At 38.3% G+C, this 26137-nt stretch overlaps 1 protein-coding gene across 1 annotated transcript; it reads left to right on the top strand.

Annotated features, from left to right (window-relative positions):
- Positions 1 to 24497: 24497 nt before the first annotated feature.
- LOC141640498 (uncharacterized) lies at positions 24498 to 25073 on the top strand. Its single transcript, XM_074449277.1, has one exon. The coding sequence runs from the start codon at positions 24498 to 24500 to the stop codon at positions 25071 to 25073; it is 576 nt and encodes a 191-aa protein (XP_074305378.1).
- Positions 25074 to 26137: the final 1064 nt, after the last annotated feature.

The following is a 26137-nucleotide window of genomic DNA, read 5'->3' as shown; positions in this document are numbered from 1 at the left end:
TAATAGAAGCATTACAACAGGCATTATAACGGGATGCTGAGTGCATTTAAAAGGGTTTTGGTTTAAAAGGTGGGTTGCCATACTGAACAGTCAAACCCGGGGTCTGTGGAGAGGCTCGTACCAAACAGGAGTAAGGCCGATTCCTAGTTCATTTCCTCGAGTAGTGAAAATCCTTGATACAAACAGGAGTAAGTACCATGGTATGGTTGACGTCAATCGCTATCCATCCTTAGGCCCAAATAAGAATTTGGACCGTCTAGACGGGACAATTGGTCGAATGGGTTGCGTTGGGCCTAGGAAGGTCGAATAAACGATCTAGGAAGACCGAGTTATGAAAACCGACAACTGTCTTGTACAAAATATTCTCAAACCTTGTTCAAGTTTCACCCTTGGCTACAAGTAAGTGTATTATTCCCCAGCGGAGTCACCCAACTGTGGACGCGGGCCCACGAGGGTCGCTCGGGTGGAAAACGAGCAAGGTTTTGCATTTTTGCAGTCGCCACCAATTTATTGTGGAAAATTGGAAACCGTTCGAATACCTCATGCCATGTCAAGACACAAAGTAGTGACATGAACACCAAGAACTCGTTACCCTTAGCATTCTATGTCTAGAATGACTCTCGTGGATGCCAATGAACACAGATGTTCACAGAGATCTGGAGTAAGGGGTGAGGGTACGTATTAGGAAGCTCTTTTGATCGAACACCTAATCCCGCCCGCCTCGATAGCGGCCTCTACTAATGATTAGGGAAAATCGTTTATACTCGATATGTTGGCGATTATATGCATGCAATGCAACATCCATTAGATTAATCCTAGCATGTGAGAATTAACTAAGTCGGTGAACACGTGATTTTTATCATACAATTGGGTCAAAGTAGAAATTTAGGTTGATTGCATGTGAAGACATAAAAACAAAATGACAAAGCAGACAATACAAAAATACAATAAAGAAAATTACAATAATTACAATAGGTTAATCGATTTACGTCGAAAATACATTTAAAACGGATGGTTTTAGAAAAAGAAAAGGAAAATAAATTAAAGAACAGATTAACGGTGATAATACGAATAATAGTAGATTAATACGTAAGCTAATAACTAAGTCAATGCAACAACGGAAGTTCAGGGGCAGAATTCAACCCGGAACAGGCGCATCAGAGCTGCGTCCTTTGGAAGAGGCGCAGCAGTTGTTGCGTCTGTTTCGACACGAATTACTTTGTGAAGCGGAATTTTAATTGCGTGTTGTTAATATTCATTGGTGAGTTTAATGCTCGATTATAATATTTGACTCGGAATGAAGTGATTTAACAGATTGTTTACATGTGAATTGGTCATAAAAACAGTAAAACATGAATAAGGGCTAATTAGAACATATTAATTACAAGACTAATGATAAGATTAATAATGAATTAAATAAACTAATTAGGTTAACTAGATTATTAATGACGAACTAATGACGATAATGATAAATAACATATGAAAATATACCAAAGATGGATTTCAGAGGCTCAATATTGATGAATCGAATCTCTAAAACCCGGATTTGATTTTAATGATGAAAACCCGCAAATATGAATTATAAGGGATTTTAAGTCGGGAATTTAATGATGATAAATTATTAATGATAGTATATGCCAAGATTAATATACGAATGAAATAAGAACAAACAAAGACGAAACAAGAAATAACAGACGAAAATAACAGAAGACGAAGGAAGAAGCAAGAGAGCAGGAACTGCGGCAGCCAAGTGCTGCGTCCCTTCGAAGAGGCGCAGGAGTTGCTGCGCTCCTTCTCGACGTCTGTCTCCCGTTAATCCGTAAAAAAGGTTTGAGTAAAGGTTTTGTACATCGGTTTTGAATATATTTTCGACGTAAATCTTACAATAATGATTACAAAAATAAAGTACAATGATAAAAGATGGGATTTACACCCTAAGACTTACATGTTTGACGAAACGAGATTAACTAAGTTAACGTTTAGTAATGCTCGACTCGAATGTACGACGAAAGTGCCCTCTAAGAGGAAATCGAACAAAATTGAATAAGTTGATTGATGTGGAGTTGGTCAAATTGGTCGGTCATGCAAAACGAGGCTGGTACTCAGAAAGATCCGAGCTTACGTGGTTGAACGTTCAAGCACGTAGACGCCAAAAAGCAAGAGCGTGGTCTTAAAATGCAAAGGGAGAAGAGAAGGGCGGACACTCGCATGAGAAATATGAGGACCGAAGGTCTCTATTTATACTAATCACACGGAGGAATTAGGGTTTCGGTGCAACTTTGGAAGTAAATCTCGAAAAGATTTGAAAATACGCAGAAAGGAGCCGGGAAGAGGTGCGGCGAGCCATGCGTGTCTTGGAAGAGGCGTAGCACTGCTGCGCCCTTTCCCCAAGGGTTTCCTCCTGCGGAAAAAAGATTTTCGCGTTTCTATTATGGAATTGCGGTTTGATCTTGATTTCCCTATTATTTATAAAATAATTTCGGGATATAATTTACCAAAGATTAAATGATTGAAAATATGGAATAGAAATATCCGGAACATTCCAGAATATTCTGACTCGGCATTTTAAACGGTTATTAGAAAATGAAGACGGTTTTGACCCGGACTCCAAATGTACTCTAACTACTGTCAAAACGACCGTAATGGCGCGTAGATGACAACCAAGGGGTTGACACAAGTGTTTGAGCTATCACTTGACGATAAACTTACGAACTATCGTAAATCGTTCCGTGTACCAAACATGCGGCCCAACCATCACCTGGTGGCTTACGGGAGGTGCAGAAATGAGGTATCTACAATTATTTTGATACTTATTCACCTGTGTCCAAAATTTCGACTATTAGAACTCTTGTCGCCTTAGCTGCTATTCATAATCTTTTTATACATCAGATGGATGTCAAAACTGCCTTTTTGAATGGTGAGCTAAGGGAAGAGATTTATATGTCGCAACCTGAAGGGTTTGTTGTAAAGGGTCAAGAGAATAAGGTGTGTAAACTGAATAAATCACTATATGGTCTGAAACAAGCACCTAAACAGTGGTATGAGAAATTTAACAACACTTTGGTAAGTAATGGCTATATGGTTAACAATTCTGATTCATGTGTTTATTCAAAAGTAATAGCATATGATTGTGTGCTTATATACCTTTATGTTGATGACATGTTAATACTTGGTAATAATTTGGAGGTAATAATTAAAACCAAAGAATTTTTGTCGTCACAATTTGAGATGAAGGACTTAGGAGAAGCTGATGTAATCCTAGGAGTTAAGGTTATTCGAAACTCTAATGGAATTTCTTTAAGTCAATCTCACTATGTGAAAAAAGTGTTGAAAAAGTTTAACTACTTTGATGATATGCCTGCTAGGACACCCTACGATGCTATTATACATTTATGTAAAAACTTGGGTAAGAGTCGAAGAGTATGCTAAAATCCTAAGTAGTGTTATGTTTCTTATGAACTGTACTCGACCAGATATTGCCTATGCAGCTAGTAGACTGAGTCGTTATGCACATAACCCTAGTAGTGAACATTGGAATGCTCCTCGTCATTTACTAAAATACCTAAAAGGAACAGTTGACCTTTGCTTGCATTATAGTAAATTTCTTGCTGTGTTAGAAGGATATTGTGATGCAGATTCGGTTTCAGGTAACGATGAGATCTGTTCTACTAGTGGTTATGTCTTCACCATGGGTGGAGGTTCTATATCATAGAAGTCTACTAAACAGACTTGTATTGCACGCTCTACCATGGAGTTGGAGTTCATAGCTCTTGAGTTAGCAGGACAAGAGGCTGATTGGTTAAAAAACCTGTTAGCAGATGTAAGTGTGGGGAGGTCGGCAAACACCGTTCTCCTTACATTGTGACTCACAATAATCTATTGGTGCTGCTAAGAATAGTGTCTATAATGCGAAGAAACGACACATTCGAATCAGGCACGCTGCAGTTAGACAACTCCTTGATAATGGAGTGATCGCTTTGGACTATGTGAAGTCCGAAATAAATCTAGCTGATGCCTTTACTAAGTGATTGACTAGGAGACTAGTCGTTGAAACGTCGAGGGGAATGGGGCTTAAGTCCTTAAGTCAAGAGTGACAAGGCCTAAAGTTTCTATTCCTATGGCGTTATATAATTCATAGCCTTAAATGGTGGTGCTTTTGAGGCTCACTTGATGAATCATGCACAAGGTTGGACATATATCCTTAATGGCTCATGGAAGAAGTGCTATTGAGAAGCATTTGAGCCACCTACGTAGGTGTGATGATCATAAGACTATGAGAAGTCTTATGAACACATCTATTAGTACCAAGGTAAACGCATAGCTCTAAAAGAGCTCGTTGCACTTTGAAATCGCGGGACGATCTTAATTCTGAAGGTATGATATGTGTTGTGGGGGGTATCGACCGAAGCTCAGCTAGGAATTCAAATCGCAAGATATTCTCTCGCTGTAAGTAAGTTGTTTCCTCATTTCACTAAAGTGTCAATTCAAATCGAAAGATATTGATACCTAAGTATCCAATCCTTCCTTTACCAAGAATTCTTCTTTCTCTTTCTCTGGCGCCCCTAGTGGGGGATTGTTGGAAAATAGGGGCTTTATGCCTTGAATGTTTTTCCATTTGTCCGACATTGGTAGTGAAAGGCTTGTTTCATGTGTTTATATAACACCCCTTAACATACCATATTACTAGTGGATCAAGGGAGGCTTTTGTGGAAGCCTTGTCAGTGCTTAATTCAGCTCGCACACGCGCGCGCGCGCCGTGCCTCTGCCCGAGCTCAGCCCGGCCCGGATCCGGATTCGTGATTCGGGATTCGGGATTTGGGATTTGGCAATCGCCTACGGCGGGCTGTGCCTATATTTTTGGGCCGGATCCGAGCTGCGTATTGGGCTTTGTTTTGTGTTTGTTAGCTGAGTTGAATAAGTCAGTCAAGCTGACTGTTAGTAGGGAGAGTCATACTCCCACTAACTCGGATTGAGGCTGAGTTTCAGGAGTCGGTTTTGGCTCCTGTAACTGGTCCTAATTCTCTATAAATTCGAGCCTCTCTGCAGTTTTTTCAACACAAAATAATTCACTACTCTTCTCCGTTTTCTCTTCTTTTCTTCTCTCAATATTTCTGGGTAAAGATAAAAATTGTTCCAGGCTTCTCCAGTCTCGAGTGGGCGTTTCTGGAAGGCAACAGTAGTGTAATCCTTGGGGAACTACCGGTTATTTGCTGATCGCCACCACGGTCTTACCGGAAATAGTTTTCAAGGCAGTGGTTCTCTTCCACGTCACTACTAATCTCGTTCGGTATTTCTGATCTCTTTTTCATTGTTACTACTCTACCCGAATAACAGATTATTAATGAGCTACCAACTCCATTTGGTCATCGATATCTATATGATTATTAATAAGCTCATAAACCTGAAATCTATCCAATTTATGAGATTGAAAAGAACAATGTACAGCTTTCATTTATATCGAAGACGGACTAACCTGCAGTAAGATAAAAAAGGACTCCATAATTATTCGTAACTAGTGTGAGTCATGCGCTTAAACCTACGGGTCGTGCGTACATGAAATGTTTGTTACGTGATTTGGTAAATAGAAGTTAGTGGGGGCGGGTGTAATGACCCCGGATTTAATAATACAAATAAACTAGGTAAATATGCATTTTATATTAACAAAAGGCCATGGTGGCGGAAACACCATGGCAATAAATTCCAGTGTTACCAAAATAGATAAAGTACTCCCTCTTATTCACCATTTTGTTCCCTTTTGTTGTGGGCACAAGGTTTTATGAGGGGAATAAAGTATGAATTGTGAGTTGGGTGGGGTTTTGTGATAGGAGAGATGAATGAATAATTAAGAATTAAATAAGGAATTGTGAGTTTAGTGGGGTTTGGTGATAGTAGAGGAGAATGAATAATTAGGAATTAAATAATGAATTGGGAGTTTGGTGGGGTTTGGTGATAGGAGAGAGGAATGAATAAAATAAGAGTAAAAGTTTCCAAAAAAGGAAATGGGAAGAAAACCTGAATAATCCGTTTATGGAAATAGGGAAGAAAATGGTGAATAGGAGGGAGTAATAGTTAACTACGCATACAATTACTCTCGGGAATGAAAACCTGTCCAAAATAAAATAATAAGGTTTGATTATTAAACATCATAATTATTATTTATTATCTCTATCTCAAAACCCAACCATGACCAAGAAGCACATCAACCTGAAAAAAAAAATATCAATAACCACCGTCAATGGGGAGTAACTAGGAGCCCTCCCAGCCATGGCTTAAGAAAAATCAGGAAACAGTTATGAGCAAATAATAAGAGACAATATATAATCCATTTAAATATGAAAACATGTGAACTTCATAATAATTAAATATCAAAGTATATAATCAAAAATCAGTGAGTAATAACAAGCCATAAAAGTGATACAACATAATTATTTAAAATGAGTCACCAACTTACAAATCTTATGTTCACTACGCCAAATCGGACTATCAATAAGTAGTGTATCACAGCGGTTTAATGCATTTAATAACGACACTTAGATTACCGTTTTTAAAATATTGGCGGAAACCTAGACCGCGCTAATAAGAATAACGGTTTCCTTTGAAAACCGTTCTTATTATAATGTGACAACGGTTGTTTAACAAACCGTTATCAAAAACGTTTAACGGTTTCCAAAAACTCGTTATATAATCACCCTTATCAACGGTTGTTAGACAACCGTTACCAGTTTAAGAAAACGGCGTTTCGAAAACCGTTACGAAATTAACACCAGCAACGGTTTTTGGTACCCATTGTTATGTTATAGCTACGGATTTCTTGTAGCCGTTATCATTTTCTATTATAAAAGAACGGTTCCTCTGTACCCGTTATCATTTATCATTTACGGGTTAAAAATAAGCGTTATATACTTTTTTCTATGTTTAATATTCAACCGATGCATGTATGATAAATAATGGACCGTTGCATGCATTGTTTTATTTGACCATTATTACTATCCGTCCATTATTATATTTACACATGCATATATATTTTCCTATAAATATCACTTTTAATGTGATCAATTAACCATATTCACCAATTCAAAGTTCAATTAATCATAGCCTATAATTTAATTAAAAATATTACACTTCGATCACCATGCCGTCGTCGTCTTCTACACCCGCCGAATCACAATCAAATACGCGCTATATCCATCCTATTACTTGTATTATACACAACCTTCCAATCAAATTTGATGACAATGGTAAGGCTTTTTCGAGAAGTTTTACTTGGATGAGAGATACGCTTCGTCAAGGTGGTTATATGAACGTTAAAAAGGTCCACCTAGCTTGGACTAAAGTTCATGGTTTTCTTGGTTACGCAATGATCGAGTTTGAAGGTTTTGGGAAGAAGCTGGAATCTTTTCGTTAAATGAGAAAACTCCAGGCATGATACGAGCATCATGATGCTGGGAAGAAAAATTAGTATACGGATGATGTGTTACAAGCGCAATATTTATGGATTGCAACCAATTGTGACATTAATGTATTAAGAACATATCGGCACTATATTAACATTGTGCCTCGTTCATAGGAGACGGAACAAGTGCCTCTTAATAATCCACATATTGAATTCCCAATATTTATCTCTATCGCAAGGGAATTACAAGATGATTATGTTAATTAATTATTATTATTATTATTCTAATTAATGTTATTAAAACCGCGCGTCTTTTAATTTCTTGTTATGTACGTGTTTTTCTTGAATATACGCGTGGTAGTGTATTTTATTTTCTAATTATTTATTGCAAGTTACGTAGGTTTAAAATATTTGTTAATAAGTGAACTTTTACATTAAATTAATTACCAACGGTTTTGAAAAAAATTATAAATGTGACTATAAATGTTAAAGCATCCTTTACTAATATTCATTAATCAAATCACAATATTTCATCCCCATTACACAAATTTGAAACAACATAGCAATGAACCCTAATTTTATCAACAACGAAGAATGGCTTACTACACAAACGATTGAAGATGATGGGAAGGTTCTCGCCGGGCTTCCCGCCGATCAACACCCATTAATCAAAACATCCCTTGAACATCAACGGAATTATTGGATTAAGAGGCGTGAAGTAGTCCGGCTTGTCAACCAAGCCTCATCATCATCATCATCATCATCATCATCTCCATACCCTCGTCGGTCTATTACTCGCAACTTGGCAGCAGCCAGAGATATCTTGAGTTGTACTCTTCCAACCTTATCTCCACATGCAAGTCGTGTCCTTGCATATATTCAATCTGTTATTGCAAAATATGAAGCCAATGATCCGGAAGTTAGCGGTATACCAGAGTGGCGTAATTGGTGGCAGGTTGAGAAGCGCTTTTTACGCTTAACCGGGGTTATTCCGGCTTATTATACATCTTTGATTTCTGATCAATGATGTAATGTATTTGGTTTAAAATTAAATGAAATGATCATTTTGAAAGCGTTGAGTTATGCTTGTTTGATTTGCTTCCATTTTTTGAACTCCATAGATCAGTCAGTAATCAAGATCAATATTGCTTCTACATAATACTCATCAACAACGGTTCACCTACAACCATAGTCAATTTATTCATCAACAACGGTTCACCTAAAACCATTGTAAATTGGTTCATTAGCAACGGTTCACCTACAATCGTTGTCAATTGGTTCATCAACAACGGTTCACCTACAACCGATGTAAATTTATTCATTAACAACGGTTCACCTACAACCGTTGTCAATCGTGACGTTCTAACTTCAACGTACAACGTTTATTAATTGTTTGACCATACGACTCAATATATTAAAAAAATAAATACATGTAAGATATGACAATACGACTCAATATATTAAAAAAAAATTAATTGTTTGACCATATGGTATTTTTTAAGCCGTGGCTAATATTTCTCATTAATCTTGATTTGACCAATGCACGGATTGTTCAGTTAGTTTTTATTGAATCAACGTTGCATTATTGGTGGGTTTGAATCAAAACTGCATTATTGGTGGGTGTTTCTATAATTTTAATTTTGTTCCAAAATTATTGTCGTTAACTAAGGTACAAATATTGTGAGTCCATGGGTGCAGAGGGATCGTAAGTTGTCAGAAGAAGCAGAAAATAAAAGATTAAGGGAATTGCGTCGTCAACCGAGCTATATTGAAAGCAATAAAAAATGGTTGCGTTACGAGAAAAATTAAAGGAACAATGTCCTTTCCATTTCATTAAGTTCCCCCCTGAACATATAATTCTTAAAGGTACAGATGAGAATTCATCGGCTTTCAAAGTTGGTTCTTCTGAGGATTTGATGGTGCGGTATATATTACCCAGATGCGATTGGTATGTATCTACCGTGAGTGAAGCAACAAAAGCTTGGCGTCAATGGTGGTTTAGGTCATCGAAAGTGATGTCGGATTTGGAGGAAAAGACCAGAGTTGAAATAGACTCCTAAACCATCATTAATGGGAAGAGATATTGTCCATGACGTAGTGTATTTTGGGTCATTTGATTAATGTATGTTTATCAATTGTTCATTAAGTTGTATTTAGGAAACTAATTGAGGAAAGAAGTTTTTAATATATGCGTTAATTACATTGGGTTGTGTATAATTTAGTGTTGAATTTCCATTTTCCCCCACTTGCTATCCCAGTTCCCTAATTGAGGAAAGAAGTTTGTACTAACTTAATACGGAGTACCAAATATGGAAGATGCTTTTTTTTTTGCGGGAAAAACTTGACACAATGAAAGATAAATGAAAATGGTTACACACCAACCGATGTATTATAATGAAAACAAGTATGGGTTTACAGTCAGTCGTGGTCATATTGCAAAATACATATGACGGTTTTGCTTAACCCGTGTTTATTAGTTTCAATTAAATAATTCTTCAACCAACACAAATGCAAACCTTCTCCTCGCTCACTTAAAACCCTCAAACACTGAGTTTCCCTATAACCACTACTATTCTCCATCGCCACCGTCGTCGTCGTCGCCATCCCCATTGCCTCTGCCGTCCCCTCCGTCATCGCCATACAGGGGCCGACCTCTCCTCTTTGAAGAAGTAATAATAAACCCTACTCCTTCGTCTCATTAACTTAATGTCTTTATTTTCTTTTTTAGTTGTGATATTATCCCCTAATTATCTTAGGTTTATTGTGTGCTAAACAACACCTATTATTTTAAGTATATTGTGTGTTACACAACACCTATATTTTTAGGTATATTGTGTGATCATTTATTTGAGACGGTGCTCCTGTTATGTCGACTTAATGCTTAAAGTTAGTAGTTTGTTAATTTCTGGTTTAGATATAGGTGGAAAGCGGAAAAGAAAAGATGGGAAAAGGTCAAACGAAGAAGATTCAGGTGATGAGAATAATTTGGAATCGGATACTGGGAGAAGGAGCCACTTGGTTTCCCTAGAAGCAATAGAAAGAGAGATACCTAATAAACTTAAATGGGATAAATTAATGGGGCTTCCAGATGGTATCTTTGCTTCAAAATTCGCTAGTTAGATTAGTTGTTGTGTAAAAGAGTATGTGTCTCTCGGTTTGCCGCGTATCGATCAGATGAGTAAAGACCATGAGGAAAAGCTATGGGGAGAATAAAGGTATGTATATACAATAATAAATGCAGGGAGATGAAATTATCTTAGTATTCGATACGTGCTATTAGCCGAAACTAACTAAAAATGCTCACCATATATGCAGGCAGCTTACACTGTCCCCCAAGAACATAATGGTTACCTAAAAAAAAAGATAGGGGAATCCTTCAGAGCATGGAAGTTGAAGGTTGCTCAGAACCACTTGTTCAACAAGAAGACCGGGGAGATAAATGAGAAACCACCAACGAAGAAGTATCGGTATGTCAGCCAGCAAGATTGGTATAACTCTATTGCTTATAGGCAGTCTGACAAGTTTAAGGTAATTTATTTGCGACTCATTGGGATCACTTTATTAGTAATCACTTTATAAGTAATGAAATATGCTTACGTTACTCGATACAATTCATTTTATGAAGACTATGAGAAAGCAGAACCTAGAGAATATTTCAAAGAAAGAGAGCGTCTTTTATGGCTCCAGAGGTGGTTATAGATTGATTAAGAAGAAGTTTGGAACTGTCAATCGTCACGACGCTTGAGTAGTGATGCATGTCGTTGTGTGCACCAAAAATAATATTTATAATACCTATTAAAACTAACAGAAGTTAGTGGTAACAGGGTCGAACCACAGAGAGGCGGGGGAGTTTATAGTTGCTTTCAATTTTAGTCAAAGGGTAACAGTTGTGGGGGGTTTTGGATTGGATTATAGCTAAATCTCAATGCGAAAACAAAATAAAAACTATAACTAAAGCAATTAAATAAAAAGGTGTAGAAAATAATAAAAGGGAAGCTAAGACGATTAGTTCACTGCAGCTGCGACGACGGTATCTAAGTAAGTCTGATAAATCACGATAGGTGGGCAAATAAGAAGTCCTCTCGGTCCATTTTTAACGAGTAGCGCCTCTCAGCCTATGCTACTGGTCCCTAGGTCTCACTAATACTAGCTCTCGCCCTGAAAAGTGATTCCTAATGCCTAAATTACTTATCTTTCGATCTTAGCAATTTAGTCGTCTCAATTTATTAATCTATTTTCCCTCCCCTATCTCTCGATCTTGTGGGTCGGTCAAATACTAAGCATTTAACAAGTCTCCTCTCGGTCTCGTTGTCAAATATTGCAATTAAAACATTGAAACGGTGCTAATCTATCGTGCGTGAGTCGATCGACCACTATAGGCAGTCGATCGACCAACAGGTCCAGTCGATCGACCAAAGGCCGACATCAGGTTTACTAATCTACATCGTCTTCGCTACAGATCCCCTCGCATCTTAGCACGGGGTATTTAGCTACTCATAATAATTCTAACTATAACTACGAAAGCAATTAAAACAGTAAACGGAAGCATGATTAAAACGATTTAACAGTAAATTCGCAATAAAGAAAATTACGGCTTTAGGGAACTAATCTAGCAATTCTAACTACGAAGATAATAAACTTAAAGACTGAAATTATGATTGAGAAGTACCGAAACTGAAGGCCGAAAGGAAATCCAGATGCAAAATAGCGAACTTTATTGAGAAACTAAAGTATTTGAATGTAAACTATGCTAAACTCGAGACCTAATGTCTCTCCTCCAAAAACTGATAATTATTCTGAAAACATAGGTTAGTTATATAGGAATATCACGCACTCTTATTCCTAAACCTAAGAATACATTGGGCTTTCTAATTCTCGATCTTTTAATTTGTGCATCAGCTCGCGTGGTGGTCGATCGACCACTGAGGCCAGTCGATCGACCAAAGGTGCTGTAAAGAATTGCATTCTGACGATTCCTGCAGCGCGCACCAATCTTAAAACAGATGCCATTTCTTCGTTACTTGGTCAAATCAGGCGTTCTATGCGGCGTTGGAAAACTAAGAGGATAAGCTTTCACCTCCAGTTGGAATCACTCGATTATCTGCTATAATACTCGAGATATAGCCATCTGAATGAGGCTGCAATATCGTGAAATGCTTCTTTGCTTGTTAAACTCGTACGCACCCTTGCTTTTGCTATCTTTAGGCCTTGAAACGCGCACCAAGCTCATTCCTCGAGTCAATACTCCATGTCAAATGCAATGCTAAGTACTTAGGGACGGATTCGGCTTATTTTCCACTGAAATCTTCATATTCCTACAAAATCACAAGAAAAGGAAGAAATACACGAAACAAGGGAAATAGTAGCATAAACTACTCAATTGAGCTCTGAAATGCGTGTAAAATAGGGTGTAAAACATCATATAAATGACACGCATCAAACTTCCCCAAACCAAACCCTTGCTTGTCCCCAAGCAAGAACTAGACTCGATCCTAAAACCTAATGGAACGAGTTCAATCTCAGAGCGAAATGCAAACTGTCAAGCCTAAACCAATTTAATGCAATAACCAACAATCAATTAGCAATATGAATCATGCAAACGAGTTATAAAGTCGTTAAAAACTGCTGAATCATCAATCAGAGACTTATCAAATTGGACTCTCACGGGTCGCTCAAATCACTCAAATAAGCACAAGGTGAATAATGTATAGATAGAAAGAATTCATTTTGTAGTGACACTCACCTAACTACGACCTATAAGAACATGCCTGCAGTCTAATATGAAAATAATCTCTACAACCGTACATATGCATTCAACCAAACAAATGACCATGACACATGCCGAGGTAAATATGGATATGTGAGGTAATGGGTAAGAAGGGCAAAACAATTATGGAAATGTGGAGGTATAGGCGGCCAAGCTAGTACCCAAATAAAACCATATGACAACATCCACTTCCCTACTCAAAATCAACAATAAAACCGGTGCTAATAGCAAGCACAAATCTCACAAATTCCATAAATAGTCAACTCCCCATAAGATACAAATGCAACATGGGAGCAAAAATCGCCATTAAATAAAGACTTTGAATTAGGCGATTTTTTCTTTTCTCGGACTTCAGTCGATCGACCAATGAGTCCAGTCGATCGACCATGTATCGAAATTGTTTCTCTTTTTTTTTCGAATCATTTTTCTTTTCTTTTTTTTTTCTTTTTTTTTCTTCTTTTCAACTTTCTCAATTCTTTTTCCTCCTTCATTCTTTTTCCAACATCATCTCAATGAGAGCATATAACCAAACCGCAATAGACATATTCCCAAAAACTAAGACTACTAGCTTGACAATGGCAGGCTAAATATAGGATGTAGTTAAGGGACAAAAGGCTAAATTTGGCTATGAGAGGCTCATGGGTAAAATGAATAAAGGGAAACCTCTACCACATGTGTCAACAAACCACAAACCGAATGCATACAGGTATTAAGTAGATTAAGTTCATATTTATGCAAATTAATGTAACATGTCTCATAAGGAGTACTACTCACATCTTAGATAAACTGGTCATAGATGTCACCAGTTATAAGGCTATATCTAAATCTCAGAAAGTGATGTAGTTTGCCAAAAATCTAAGTCAAGTTTCAAGTTCAGCAAGAAATTTAACGAAAACTCGTAGATATGCATATATGATTCTACTAATAACATGTCAATTAGCAAGGCTTAGGCATAAACAGCTGCAAATGCAATGTCATCATTGAAATACTACCGTTCCGACTCGACCTAAATGCTAAAATAAACGTGCAATTTTTTGAATTTATTGAAATTTTTCAATTTTTTGAAATTTCTGTATATATAAGGGAAATAAACAAATGCAAACTGAAATGCAATAAATGTGAAACAAAAAAAATGCAATAAAACATGTGAATGCAATGCAAAACCCTTCCCCAAACCAAATCACACAATGTCCCCATTGTGCAAAATCATGTATAAAGAAACAAAAGGAAATGGGATTTTGCATAATAAAAACTAAAATTGACATAAAGAAGGACTCGGAAACTCACAAGACTTTAAGCGCAGCAAAAGGAAACCTCCCCAAACCAGCGTGAGCTAGGAGGTTTTGAGGCAATGATGCTACCAATAAGTACCTGAAAAGACAAACAAAAGACCCCGCGTAATTTCGAGAAAGCAATGTTGAAGCGGCAATTATGTGCAAGAATAAGAAAAACAGAAGAAATCAGAAATTAAGCGGAGAATAAAGTGAAGGGAATACTCCCTTGACTCCGCAAATCGACCAAACACAGCAGGGGAATGATCGAAAACAGTACAGATGAGCTCAGGCGGTCGATCGACCACATCACCCGGTCGATCGGCCAAGGTGAACAGAATGAAGCTCTGTATTTCGCAGCTCGATCGATCGACCATCTTGACCAGTCGATCGACTGAGAAACCTGCTGTAACTTTCTGATTTCTTCGAATTAGCTCAATAACTTGAGCTAATATGGTCCATATACCTGCAAAAGCACATAATAACGCGCCCAAAAATTGCGCAAAACCCTAAAGTGTAAACAGCTTAACTTTCGTCCTCACTGCAATACTCTATTGTTCGCTACTAGTCTACCTTTTCCAACCTTTCGGTCCAGGTCAAGGGTCACTAGGAATTATAGGTCTAATTGTGTCGACTCAATTAGAAAGATACAGTTAATTGTAGCATTTAACCAACTTAAAACAGTACTAACATTGACCTAATGAATCGATTACTCTCCCTTCATATTACGGATCCCCTATAGTCTTAGCAAGGGAAATTAGTTACTCATTGCAATAGAATTAACAATAATAATAAATAGACAATTGGAATTGAACATTATAACAACTAAATAAGATTGAATCAAGCAATAGAATAAGAGAGGAAGAATTAAAGTAGTGGATAGAATTAAGAATAAAATTAGAATGATGATACCAATCGCGAGATCCAAATCCGAGTCGCAAGGTAAAAGAAGGGCAAAATCCAAAGAACAGTGACAAGGAATAGAACCAAAAATTAATGTCTAAGTTCCAGAGATGAGTCACGTAGTTACTCTTCTTCAGTCTTATACTAGGAAATCGTCTTAAACCTAATCTGTGGACTAATTACAAAAGCCCATATAAGATTAGGCGGAAATAAGCTAAAAGCACACGAAACCCCTCGATCGAGTAGAAAGATTACTCGATCGAACGCAAATCACTCGATCGAGCTGGAACAACCTCTCGATCGAGCATTGCTTGCAGAACTTCCTCGATCGACTCCTTAAACTGGTCGATCGACCAATCTTGAGTGTGTAGAGCATTCGATCGAGCAGTAGACCACTCGATCGAGCTATATAGGCATGTTAGACCTTGGATTGATTTCCAAACTCAGTTCATACGTCTTCCAAATGTTTGATGTCCAAGCTCTGGCTCCTTATTTCCCATGATTGGGACAATTAAGGCTCAATTTAGCTCCTCTTTGGTCAATTCCTGCAAAATACAATAAACGGACCAAAGTAGAATATTCGGGGGTATTTGTAGCCAGATGCTACATAAAAAGCACAGAAATGCGTGTAAAAATGAGGTGAAAACCTTATATAAAAGACACGCATCAGAAAACTTGGGGTAGTGGTTAGGATTTTCATTGTATGAATAGTGAGGTAGGTTTGTGTTGACTTGCTTCTCAAACTCCCCATACCCATGGTCATACTCAAAAAATCTACCACATACTCCATATGTCAAGTCTTGAGCTATCATAGCTATGACAAGGAAACAACTACAACCAAGGAAACTACACAAAAATGTTAAGAACAAACCTTGAGGAACAAGTTCCTCAAGGTTAAAGTACAAATAAAAATAGACAAACAAGCAAGAACTTAATCACATAACACCATCCCCGGCAACGGCGCCATTTTGACGTGAGCGTGTCGTTGTACACCCAATCAAACACATTTATATTCTCAACAAAACAACTACTTAGTGGTTAAGTCGAGGTCGATCCATGGGATGGTGTGCTTTGGGTTCTAAGTCTATCTATCTCAATTTATGCTAGTGTCACTATTTGTTTGGGTTTGTAGTTGTATTCTAGACTAACACAAGCAATAAAGTGAAACAAGGAATAAAAGGAAGGATGTAAACAAATGATTAAAAGTACTAGGATATCATGGGTTCATAGGGGATTCATGGGAGTTGACCATACAAACATGTTCACAAAGTTGCAAGCAATTAATGTTGTAAAGGAACCGAGTTGGTGTATGTCTTACGGTTCTTAGGAAGAGTTGGGTCCCGGAGCCGAATCGATTAGATTGTACAACACCTACAAGTTGACCTACTTTCCCCCAAATCACTTCTATACATGGGCTAACTAGACTCGAGTTGGTTTATATCTTACAAGTCAAGTTGAATAGATAAGAGATGGTTATAACACTAGTAGAAATATACCTTATTGTGGCGGTTGTAATTACCCTCTTGTGGCGGTTTTGAAGCGACGTGTATGCTGGGGTCATATTTTTTTCATGTCGGTTGTGAAACCGCCACGATAGATTACCTATGCGTCGGTTGCAAGGTGAAAACCGCCACCGTAGGCTCACATATGACGGTGCCACGGTGGTGTTGCACGAAGAGGCGAGAAGCAGATGAATGTTTTGGTGAAGTTATAGTGAATATTTGGGTAAGTTGGGGAGATACTAATAAGTGATAATGTGGAGTTTATTACTTCGGTTGTAAATTTGTAGTCAAACCGTCACAAATTGTAAAGAGCTCTCAGAAAAGTGAGGTTAGTTAACATCGGTTTGGAAAAAAACCGCCATAAAATCTCTACAATGGCGGTTTTTAAATAAAACTGCCACAAAAAATTTCTTCTATTACATCGGTTTTTAATTAAAACCGTCATAAATAATTTCATTATTACTTTTTATGTCGTTTTCTATTAGAACCGTCGTGATAGCACCGTCACGATAGGGGTTTTTTCTACTAGTGTAAATGCAAGGATTCATAGGCTTAGCATTTCATCAAACATAACATGTGCATACGTTGACATCACAACAAGCAAGCAAATTAATTATGGAAATATATTGGATTAAGCATGATTATTCCCCATGTTTACTTCCCTTAATTATCCACTAATCCTAGTTAAGGAAACTACTCACCCATTATCATGGGAAACATGTCATTAATGTTGTCAATCATCACAACAAGTGTAAACATGATAAGAGCTTTAAGGAAATAAACAATAAAGAGTAAAGAGTAAAGGAATTATACCAAACTTGAGATGATTCAAATAATAAAGCAAAAATAAAAGAAGAGAACTTGATTGATTGATGAAGGGTTGTCAATCCTCCAATAATAACCCAATAATCTTCAATTACCCAAAAGTAAGAAACTTGAACAATAATTAAGGAGAGATTAATGTGTGATTTGTGGAAAGATTGAAGAGTAATCTAATGTGGAACCCCCCCCCCTCCTCCTCTTGATTATTACCAAAATGGGGTATATATAGTAGTGCATCATTAGGTTAAATAAGGTTAAATTAGTAATTAACAATTCTAAGTTCTAAGTAGGGAAATGCAAGTATTCTCGAGGAGATGAGCATATTGCTGAAGTTGCCACGGTCCGCTCGTGCAAAGGGGGAAGACACTCGGATTGTGGGCAGAGGAGACGAGCGGCTTGACAGTCGGGACGCTCGAATTACTTGAGGTGGCGACGAGCGTCTTGAAGCTAGGACGCTCGGATTGTTCTTCAGAGTGCTTTAGCTTCTTCCCCTCGCATACTTCTTATTCTTGCATTGTTGATCTTAGTTCTTGCCTCTCCTTCCATACTCGTTCAACCAATATCATCAATAACCTTTCAAATGAGCACGAGAGACGGGAATTTCTGCCTAATTGTCTTCTTTCTTACAAAACAAACAAAATGCAATAGGAAAGCAAAATAGAAGGCATTTGACGGATAAAATGGCTATGGAACGCTATAGTAATATGCAAAATAGGCTGAATTAAGGGACTAAATGTGCGCAAATATGAGTCACATCACCCCCATACCCTAAGGTAACTCAGGTTAGGAGGATAGCCCTTCCAAATCTCGTAGGGTGTCTTGTCAATTTTCTTACGAGGTACACAATTAAGAATGTGACAAGCATAAAGTATTGCTTCCCCCCCTCCCCCACATATCGTCAGACAGGCCAGAACTTAAAAGCATAGCATTCATCATCTCTTTTAAGGTTCTATTTTTACGTTCAGCTACACCGTTAGACTGAGGTAAGTAAGGTGGAGTAGTCTCATGTATTAAATCTTTAGAATCACAAAAGTCGGCTAGATAACTAGACTTATACTCGCCACCTCTATCAGACCTTACCCTTTTGATTTTTCTGTCGAGTTGATTTTCGACTTAATTTTTAAAGTTTATAAACGATTGTTCTGCTTCATCTTTAGTCTTAAGCAAATAAACACGGGTGTACCTTGAACAGTCGTCTATAAAAGTAACATAATAATTTTTACCACCTCTACTTGCAATATTTTTGAAGTCAGCTAGGTCAGTGTGAATAAGGTAAAGAAGACTCGTATTCCTAGTTGTAACAGGTTTACTAGGTTTCTTTGTGAATTTAGCCTCAACACAGCTAGCACATTTAGAGAATTCTTGACTCGATAAACTTGGAATTAAGCTCATAGTTCTAAGTTTTTTAATATAGTCAACATTCACATGACCTAATCTACCATGCCAGACATCAATAGACTCAGCGATATAAGCAGAAGTAGATGCAATATTATTAAAAACTGAATCAGTGTTCAATACAAAAAGTCCCCCGGAAAGATAACCCTTGCCCACAAATTCCCCATTACGCGACATTACAACCTTGTCAGCCTCAAAAACAAGTTTCAAACCAGCTTTGTTCAATAAGGCACCAGACACGAGGTTTCGACGCAATGAGGGTACAAATAAAACATTAGTGAGAGCAAGTGTTTTCCCCGAGGTGAGTTTGAGAAATATCTTGCTTTTGCCTGTGATCATTGCAGATGAAGAATTACCCATGTAGACACATTCCCCATCAGCTACCTCCTCGAACTCAGCAAATAAACCCTTGTCAGCATAGAGATGTCTGGAAGCGCCAGTATCCAAGACTCATTCAGCAACTAACCCACCAGATTAGCTTCCACAACCACCGCAGCAATGACATCATCAGTCACAGCAACATTAGCTTCAGCAGTTTTCTTTTCAGTGCACTGGTAGGCTTTGTGACCAGTTTTCCCACAGACGTAGCAAACAATAGGACCCTTTGGTTTCTGAATCTTAGCAACTGGTTTGGTATGCTTCCCTGGACCATTCTTCTTAGCCGGACCCTGGTTCTTACCCTGACCAACCTTGGCCTTACCCTTACCCTTGAACTTCTCAGTATAAGATGAACCACCAGACTCAACTAGATTAGCATTAACAGCAGCAACAGAAGCATTCACATATTGACTAACAGGTGTAATACCTCGTATTTAATAATAATTTATGAGAATAATTTATGTGATTTAAATAATTAATTAATGGCATTTCTAATAATAAATGCAAATAAGACGTTAATTAATAATAATCGCACTAATAATAATAATTGCAATAAGAGGGAATAATATAATAAAATAATGAATGAGTCGGGATTAGTTAATTGGGCCGTGTAGATTCTTTGGGTGTGGCTCAGTTTGCGCAAGTAACAAAATAATAATGATAATTATAATAGTATGTGTAATTGTATAATAATAATAATAATAATAATAATAATAATAATAATAATAATAATAATAATAATAATAATAATAATAATAATAATAATAATAATAATAATAATATTAATAATAATAATAATATTAATAATATTAATAATATTAATAATATTAATAATATAGTAAATTACATATTTCCTAATTAGATTCTTACAGCCTTAACCTACCTATATAAATAGATGGGAACATACAACTATAGACCTTATTCTTCATAAAAATCTGAGTAATTTATAAAGGAGGAGATATAGAAGAGAAAAGAAGGAGAATTAGATTTAATTATCGCCTCGAGGTAAGACCGTCTTATAATTTAATGTATTAATTTTATAACTACCATAACTCGCTTTCTAGACCACCATAAGGTTAGCCGTGACCGTGACCACGATCGTGGACTACCAGGGTGTGACCAGACCTCCGTTTGACCACCATTTACCGACGGGAAAACGGTGTTCGAAGGGTGTTTTCGAGGGTGGTGTGAAAAGGTTGTAATATGGGTTTACACGGTTTAAAACCTTGGCCTTGACTTATCTGACCTGGACTTGGGTTGGGGTTGGCTCAGGGTGGTTAGTCGACGCCAGTAAGTGGTAGCAGGTGGTCAAGGCTGGTGTTTTGCGCGATGGTTGCTGGAATTACGAGCTAGGGGAGATTGTTGTTTAAACACGATGAGAACCGTTTAATACCCGTTGCCTTGACCTGGGTATGAAGGGGATGGAAGCTGGTGGTGTGGTCGACCCCAATGGTGGTGTTGTGGTGGCTTAGGTGGTTGTTTGTGGTGTTAGTGGTCGTAAAACAGGAAAAAAATAGGGGAATTGAGGTTGTGCGCGTGGTCGTCTTAAGACGAGCACTGTGGCTGCGTTGTTGACTTTCCGGGGGAAAGGAACCACCTTTGGGACCTTCATGTGACAGTGGTGTCAATGGTGGTGGCCGGAGGTGGTGGGGGTGACTGTGGTGGTGCTGGTGACGGGTTTAAGATGCGGTGGTGTATGGAGGAGTTAATTGTCGGGTTTTCGGTATTTTCGATGATGTGTGTGGTTATTGCTGCTAGGGCGTGGGTCCCTGGTGGTTGTGGCAGACCTTGAAGGTGGTTGGGACCTTGGCTGGGTTGTCGGCAGTGGGGTCTCACGGTGGGGCAGGTGGTAGAGGTGGTTGTGTCGGGTTTGGGTAAATTAAACGGGTTGAATGAGGTGTTGTCGTGAGTTGTTTGGGGTGTATGGTTGGGTGATTGTGATGGTTTTTAGACGGTTAAAAGGGGGGAGTTGTGCGTGTATTTCATGGGTAGTGTGAGTTGGGTATTGTGGGCTGATTGGTTTATTTTTTAGACGGGAATTATAAAATAATTGAGACGGGTTTTAATTACTAAGTTTACGTTATAACAAAATAATTAATATAATTTATGAATTGATAAATAAGAATGAGAATAATGTATAATTAATAATGGAATAATTATTTATGTTAGAGAATTCGTTGAGAAACTTTATTTGGATTTCTACGTGTTTGGATTGTATTCATTGGAGCTGCTTGCTATACAGGTAGGAATTTCCTACTCAACTCATATTTTATTATTATGTGAACGTATATTGAATTGTGATGGATGACGAGGTTAATGTTAATATTATGAATGAGTATTGGAGACGGAGTATATGTGTATGCTAAGTTGTTGACGGAGCCGGATAACTGGATTGTTATTGTTCATTGTTGTTGGTTATGTATGGTGTGGTGCGATGGTTGTTCAGTTGAGCATAACACGGAGTGTGTTACTGCCAGTTATGCATAACAAGTGATTGTTACTGCCAGTTGCGCATAGCAAGTAATTGCTACTGCCAGATAGTTGAGCATAGTACGGAGGGTACTTTGCCCAGTGAGCATGGTACGCAAGTACTACTGCCGATTGAGCATAACACGGTGGTAAGGGGTTGTGCTCTTTTGTCGATGACGTAAGTGAGTTGTACGGATGAAGTGATGAGAATTTGAAGGATGTCTATTTTGGTTGGATTATTATTGTTGTTTAGTTTATTCCTACTCAACCTCGTGGTTGACTGTGTATTCGTGAACACCTGTGATGAACCATAATGTGGAGCAAATTTGACAGGTACTAAAGATTAACTGACGTGGGAGCTTATGGGGATGCGTGAAGATTTTGGCCAGTCTACCTAGAAGTCTAGATCAGATAGTTAATCATTCACTTTATTTATTTCCGCTGCGAGTTGTAATTGATAAACATGTAATCGCTAAATTTTAATCTAAAGTACTTTGGTTTGTTGTACTTTGTTATTCACTACCTCGGGAAACCGAGATGGTAACAGTCCTATTTATTTGGGAATGTCTAGCTAAAGGCTCCTAAATAAATGGGGGTGTTACAACAGGTTTGTCTTTAAGGCGATTTGCCTCTTCAGTCCTCATGTGTCCTACTAGTTCTTGGAGAGACATGTCTTTTTTCTTATGCTTAAGGTGGTTCCTATAGTCAGGCCAGGAAGGAGGGAATTTTTCCAGCAGTACATTAGCCACGAAAACGTCATCTAATTTCATACCCTCGTTAACAACATCAGCATATAAATTCTCGTAGACATGTACTTGATCCATAATAGGTTTCCCGTCAACCATCTGAAATTGCAGCCATTTACCCACAACATATTTCTTTTTGCCCGCGTCATCAGCCCCATAGTTAGCCTCTAAGGACTCCCATATCAGTTTGGCAGACTTATGAACCATAAACAGGTAAAAAAGGGTGTCAGTCATGTTGTTTAGAAGCTGACATCTAGCAGTCTTATTGTCCTTATCAAATTTCTTAATAGTCTCTTCATTTGACTTAACGACAGAAATAACAGGAGGAGTATCCTCGACAGACGCAGCAGTAGCTACTTCCTTAACAAGAGCAGAAGGGTCATTAAACAGCCGTTAATCAATTTCTAATTGCTCAAAAAACATCAGAAGTTTTTGTGACCATCATTTATAGTTATTACCGTCTAATTGTTCAAGCTTAGTCAAATCAGGAAGATTTTTTGATAAGACAGACGACATTGTTATAGCAACAGCAAATAGTTTTTAAATTGTTATTCGGGTAGAGCAGTAACAATGAAAAAGAGATCAGAAATACCGAACGAGATTAGTAGTGACGTGGAAGAGAACCACTGCCTTGAAAACTATTTCCGGTACGACCGTGGTGGCGATCAACAAATGACCGGTAGTTCCCAAGGATTACACTACTGCTGCCTTCCAGAAACGCCCACTCGAGACTGGAGAAGCCTGGAACGATTTTAATCTTTACCCAGAAATATTTAGAGAAGAAAAGAAGAGAAAACGGAGAAGAGTAGTGAATTGTTTTGTGTTGAAAAAACTGCAGAGAGGCTCGAATTTATAGAGAATTAGGAGCAGTTACAGAAGCCAAAACCGACTTCTGAAACTCAGCCTCAATCCGAGTTAGTGGGAGTAAGACTCTCCCCACTAAATAGTCAGCTTGATTGACTTATTCAACTCAGCTAACAAACACAAAACAAAGCCCAATACGCAGCTCAGATCCGGCCCAAAAAGATAGGCACAGCCCGCCTGCCAAATCACGAATCCGGATCCGGGCCGGGCCGGGCCGGGCTCGAGCACGGCGCGCGCGTGTGCAAGCTGAATTAAGCACCTCACAAGGCTTCCATAAAAGCCACCCTTGATCCAGTAGTGATATGGTATGTTAAGGGGTGTTATATAAACACATGAAACAAGCCTTTCAATACCAATGTGGGACAAATGGAAAAACATTCAAGGCATAAAAGCCCCTATTTTCCAACATAATCATGTGGTGGTTCTACACTTCTACGTCTATGCTTGGGTTCGAACGCAGTGGCTCCACCTTTTTTCCATTTATGTTTCTTTGTTCGGACGATCTGACAATGGTCTTACGATCTTGTTGTATGATGGCATGTTGCTGCTTGCTAGTACTCTTCATAAGTTGATTGAAAAAAAAACCCCAAATCGATTTCCCAAAACCCTAACCGCCTAAACCCGAACACCACCGCCATATTTTCTTCGTTTCTCGCCGGCGGCCTCACCAGCACCCTTCAGGTCGCCGGCGAGAAGCTTCAAGCTTCCATATTTCGAAAAAGTTTTGGTGGTTGTCTGTCCAGATTCCGTCTTTGTGGTGGTCGGATGTTACCTCGCTTCCCGTCCTCCTTTTGTCACTTCTGAATCGGTCATACGGTTTCTTTGTGTTCATTTTAATTTCTCTGAGTTGTGGTTTGTTATCTTGCTTTTATAATTTGTTTGATTTTAGTAATATTGCTTTGGTACGTGTTTGTTAGGTGTACTCTGTTGGTGTTGTTTAATTGCTGCTTTTTCTAAACCTTTTCTATCAGCTAGATCGACTACCTCATGAATCATACATCTTGTGCCGATTTTCTTGAGTTCTTTGGTTATTTCCATGGTTATGTTGTGTCAGAGGATGGTGATAGCTTGAATCTTGTTTATTCCCTTTTAGATGCTTCCCCCATTTCTAAAATTCATGCCTTTAAAGACTTAGGTAATGACCTTTTTAGACAAAATCAGTTTGTCGAGGCGAGTGCCTGCTATGACAAAGCATGTCGTCTCTTGAGTGATGTTCTGAAGGATGTGTCCGATCTTGATTTAAACTCTCTTTCAAGCCTAGCAATTTCTTTGTCTTTAAATTTAGCTGCTTCTGCTATTAAATTACGTGCTTTCGATGGGGCATTAATTCTATGTTCAATGGTTTTGAATTTTTATCCTCACCATGCCAAGACCCTCTTTCGTAAAGCTGTCGCTCTTAGAAGTTTGAATAAGTTATCTGAGGCTCGCTGCACTTTTGAGGAGGCGGTCTCGGTGGAGCCTCAAAATAACGATATTCTTCGTGAGTTGGATGAAGTTAGAAAGCTTCATGTTTTTAACCTAAATGGTAAGCGTGTGGTGGACGATTCTTTTAAAGCTAATTGATATTCGAAAAGGGAAACGGCCCATTTCTTCGCTAGTATGTCAAGAAGCCAGTGGCTCAAATAATGTTACTATGACTGAAAACTGTGATCAACAGAATTGGTGTGCTAGACAATCTACTTCATCTATAATAGATAAAAAGGATTTGGGTTGTACTAGTTCTTATCATTTTGACCCCCTTAGAAAGAACAAGAAAGGTAAGAATTCGATCCATCATGCTCAGCCTGTTGTGGATACTATGTCTGTGCCTTTTGAGATAGGGAATCAAGTTGCTCGTAGTAGCACGGAGTTGTTGCCTGCTGATATAAGTGCTCCTCAAAATGGAAGTAACAAGATTTCTGACATGAATACGGATTCCGCCACAATCTCTGCAACTCACCCATCTTTGTCAGTTAAGAGTGATTGTAACCGTTTTGGTACCTCTACCCTTGGCTCTACCAATTACTCCTTCTCCAACAAAAAACAGGCCCATAAAAATTTGTTTCTATCGTCCAACGATTACGAGAACTTATTGCTAGGAAGGAAGCTGCAATTTTTTCATCCAAAATCCGGGGCCTCTTTAATAGTTCGCCCCCTATTCTCTAAAACTTCTACCTCGACGGGAACTCCCCATGAAAGTTCTTCATGTGAAGCCGCGGTTCCCTTTTCGTCTCCTCTGCCCGTGAATCTTTGTACAGCCATGGACATTTCACTGGGACAGCCGAACAACTTCACTGATGAAGAGGATCAGCCTCTTGAAGTCAAGAGACCATGCTTATCGACTGAGAGGATTTTCGATCCCATCATTGAGGTTAGAGAGGTTTCAATGGTCAAAAATACACGTTTGGAGCAATTTGGAATGGACAGTTCTGACCATTTGTCAAGTCAAAGTTTGTTTATCTTTTCAGCCGTGAAGACACACTCAAGCAAGATTTGTAGCCGACGTTTAATGGGTCGTGATCGCGCTAAATTCAAGAATAAATCGATGGTAATGGTTGGAGGTTCTACTGTCTACTCCAGATTTACGACTCCGAAAATGGTTGTCAGCTCTAAAAGAACAGAAGATTGTCCAATCCAGTTCGATGCCT

The sequence above is a fragment of the Silene latifolia genome, unplaced genomic scaffold (assembly GCF_048544455.1).
Source record: "Silene latifolia isolate original U9 population unplaced genomic scaffold, ASM4854445v1 scaffold_85, whole genome shotgun sequence".
Classification (NCBI taxonomy): domain Eukaryota; kingdom Viridiplantae; phylum Streptophyta; class Magnoliopsida; order Caryophyllales; family Caryophyllaceae; genus Silene; species Silene latifolia.
The sequence above is the reverse complement of the archived record's forward strand: the minus strand, read 5'-3'. Positions and strand labels throughout refer to the sequence as shown.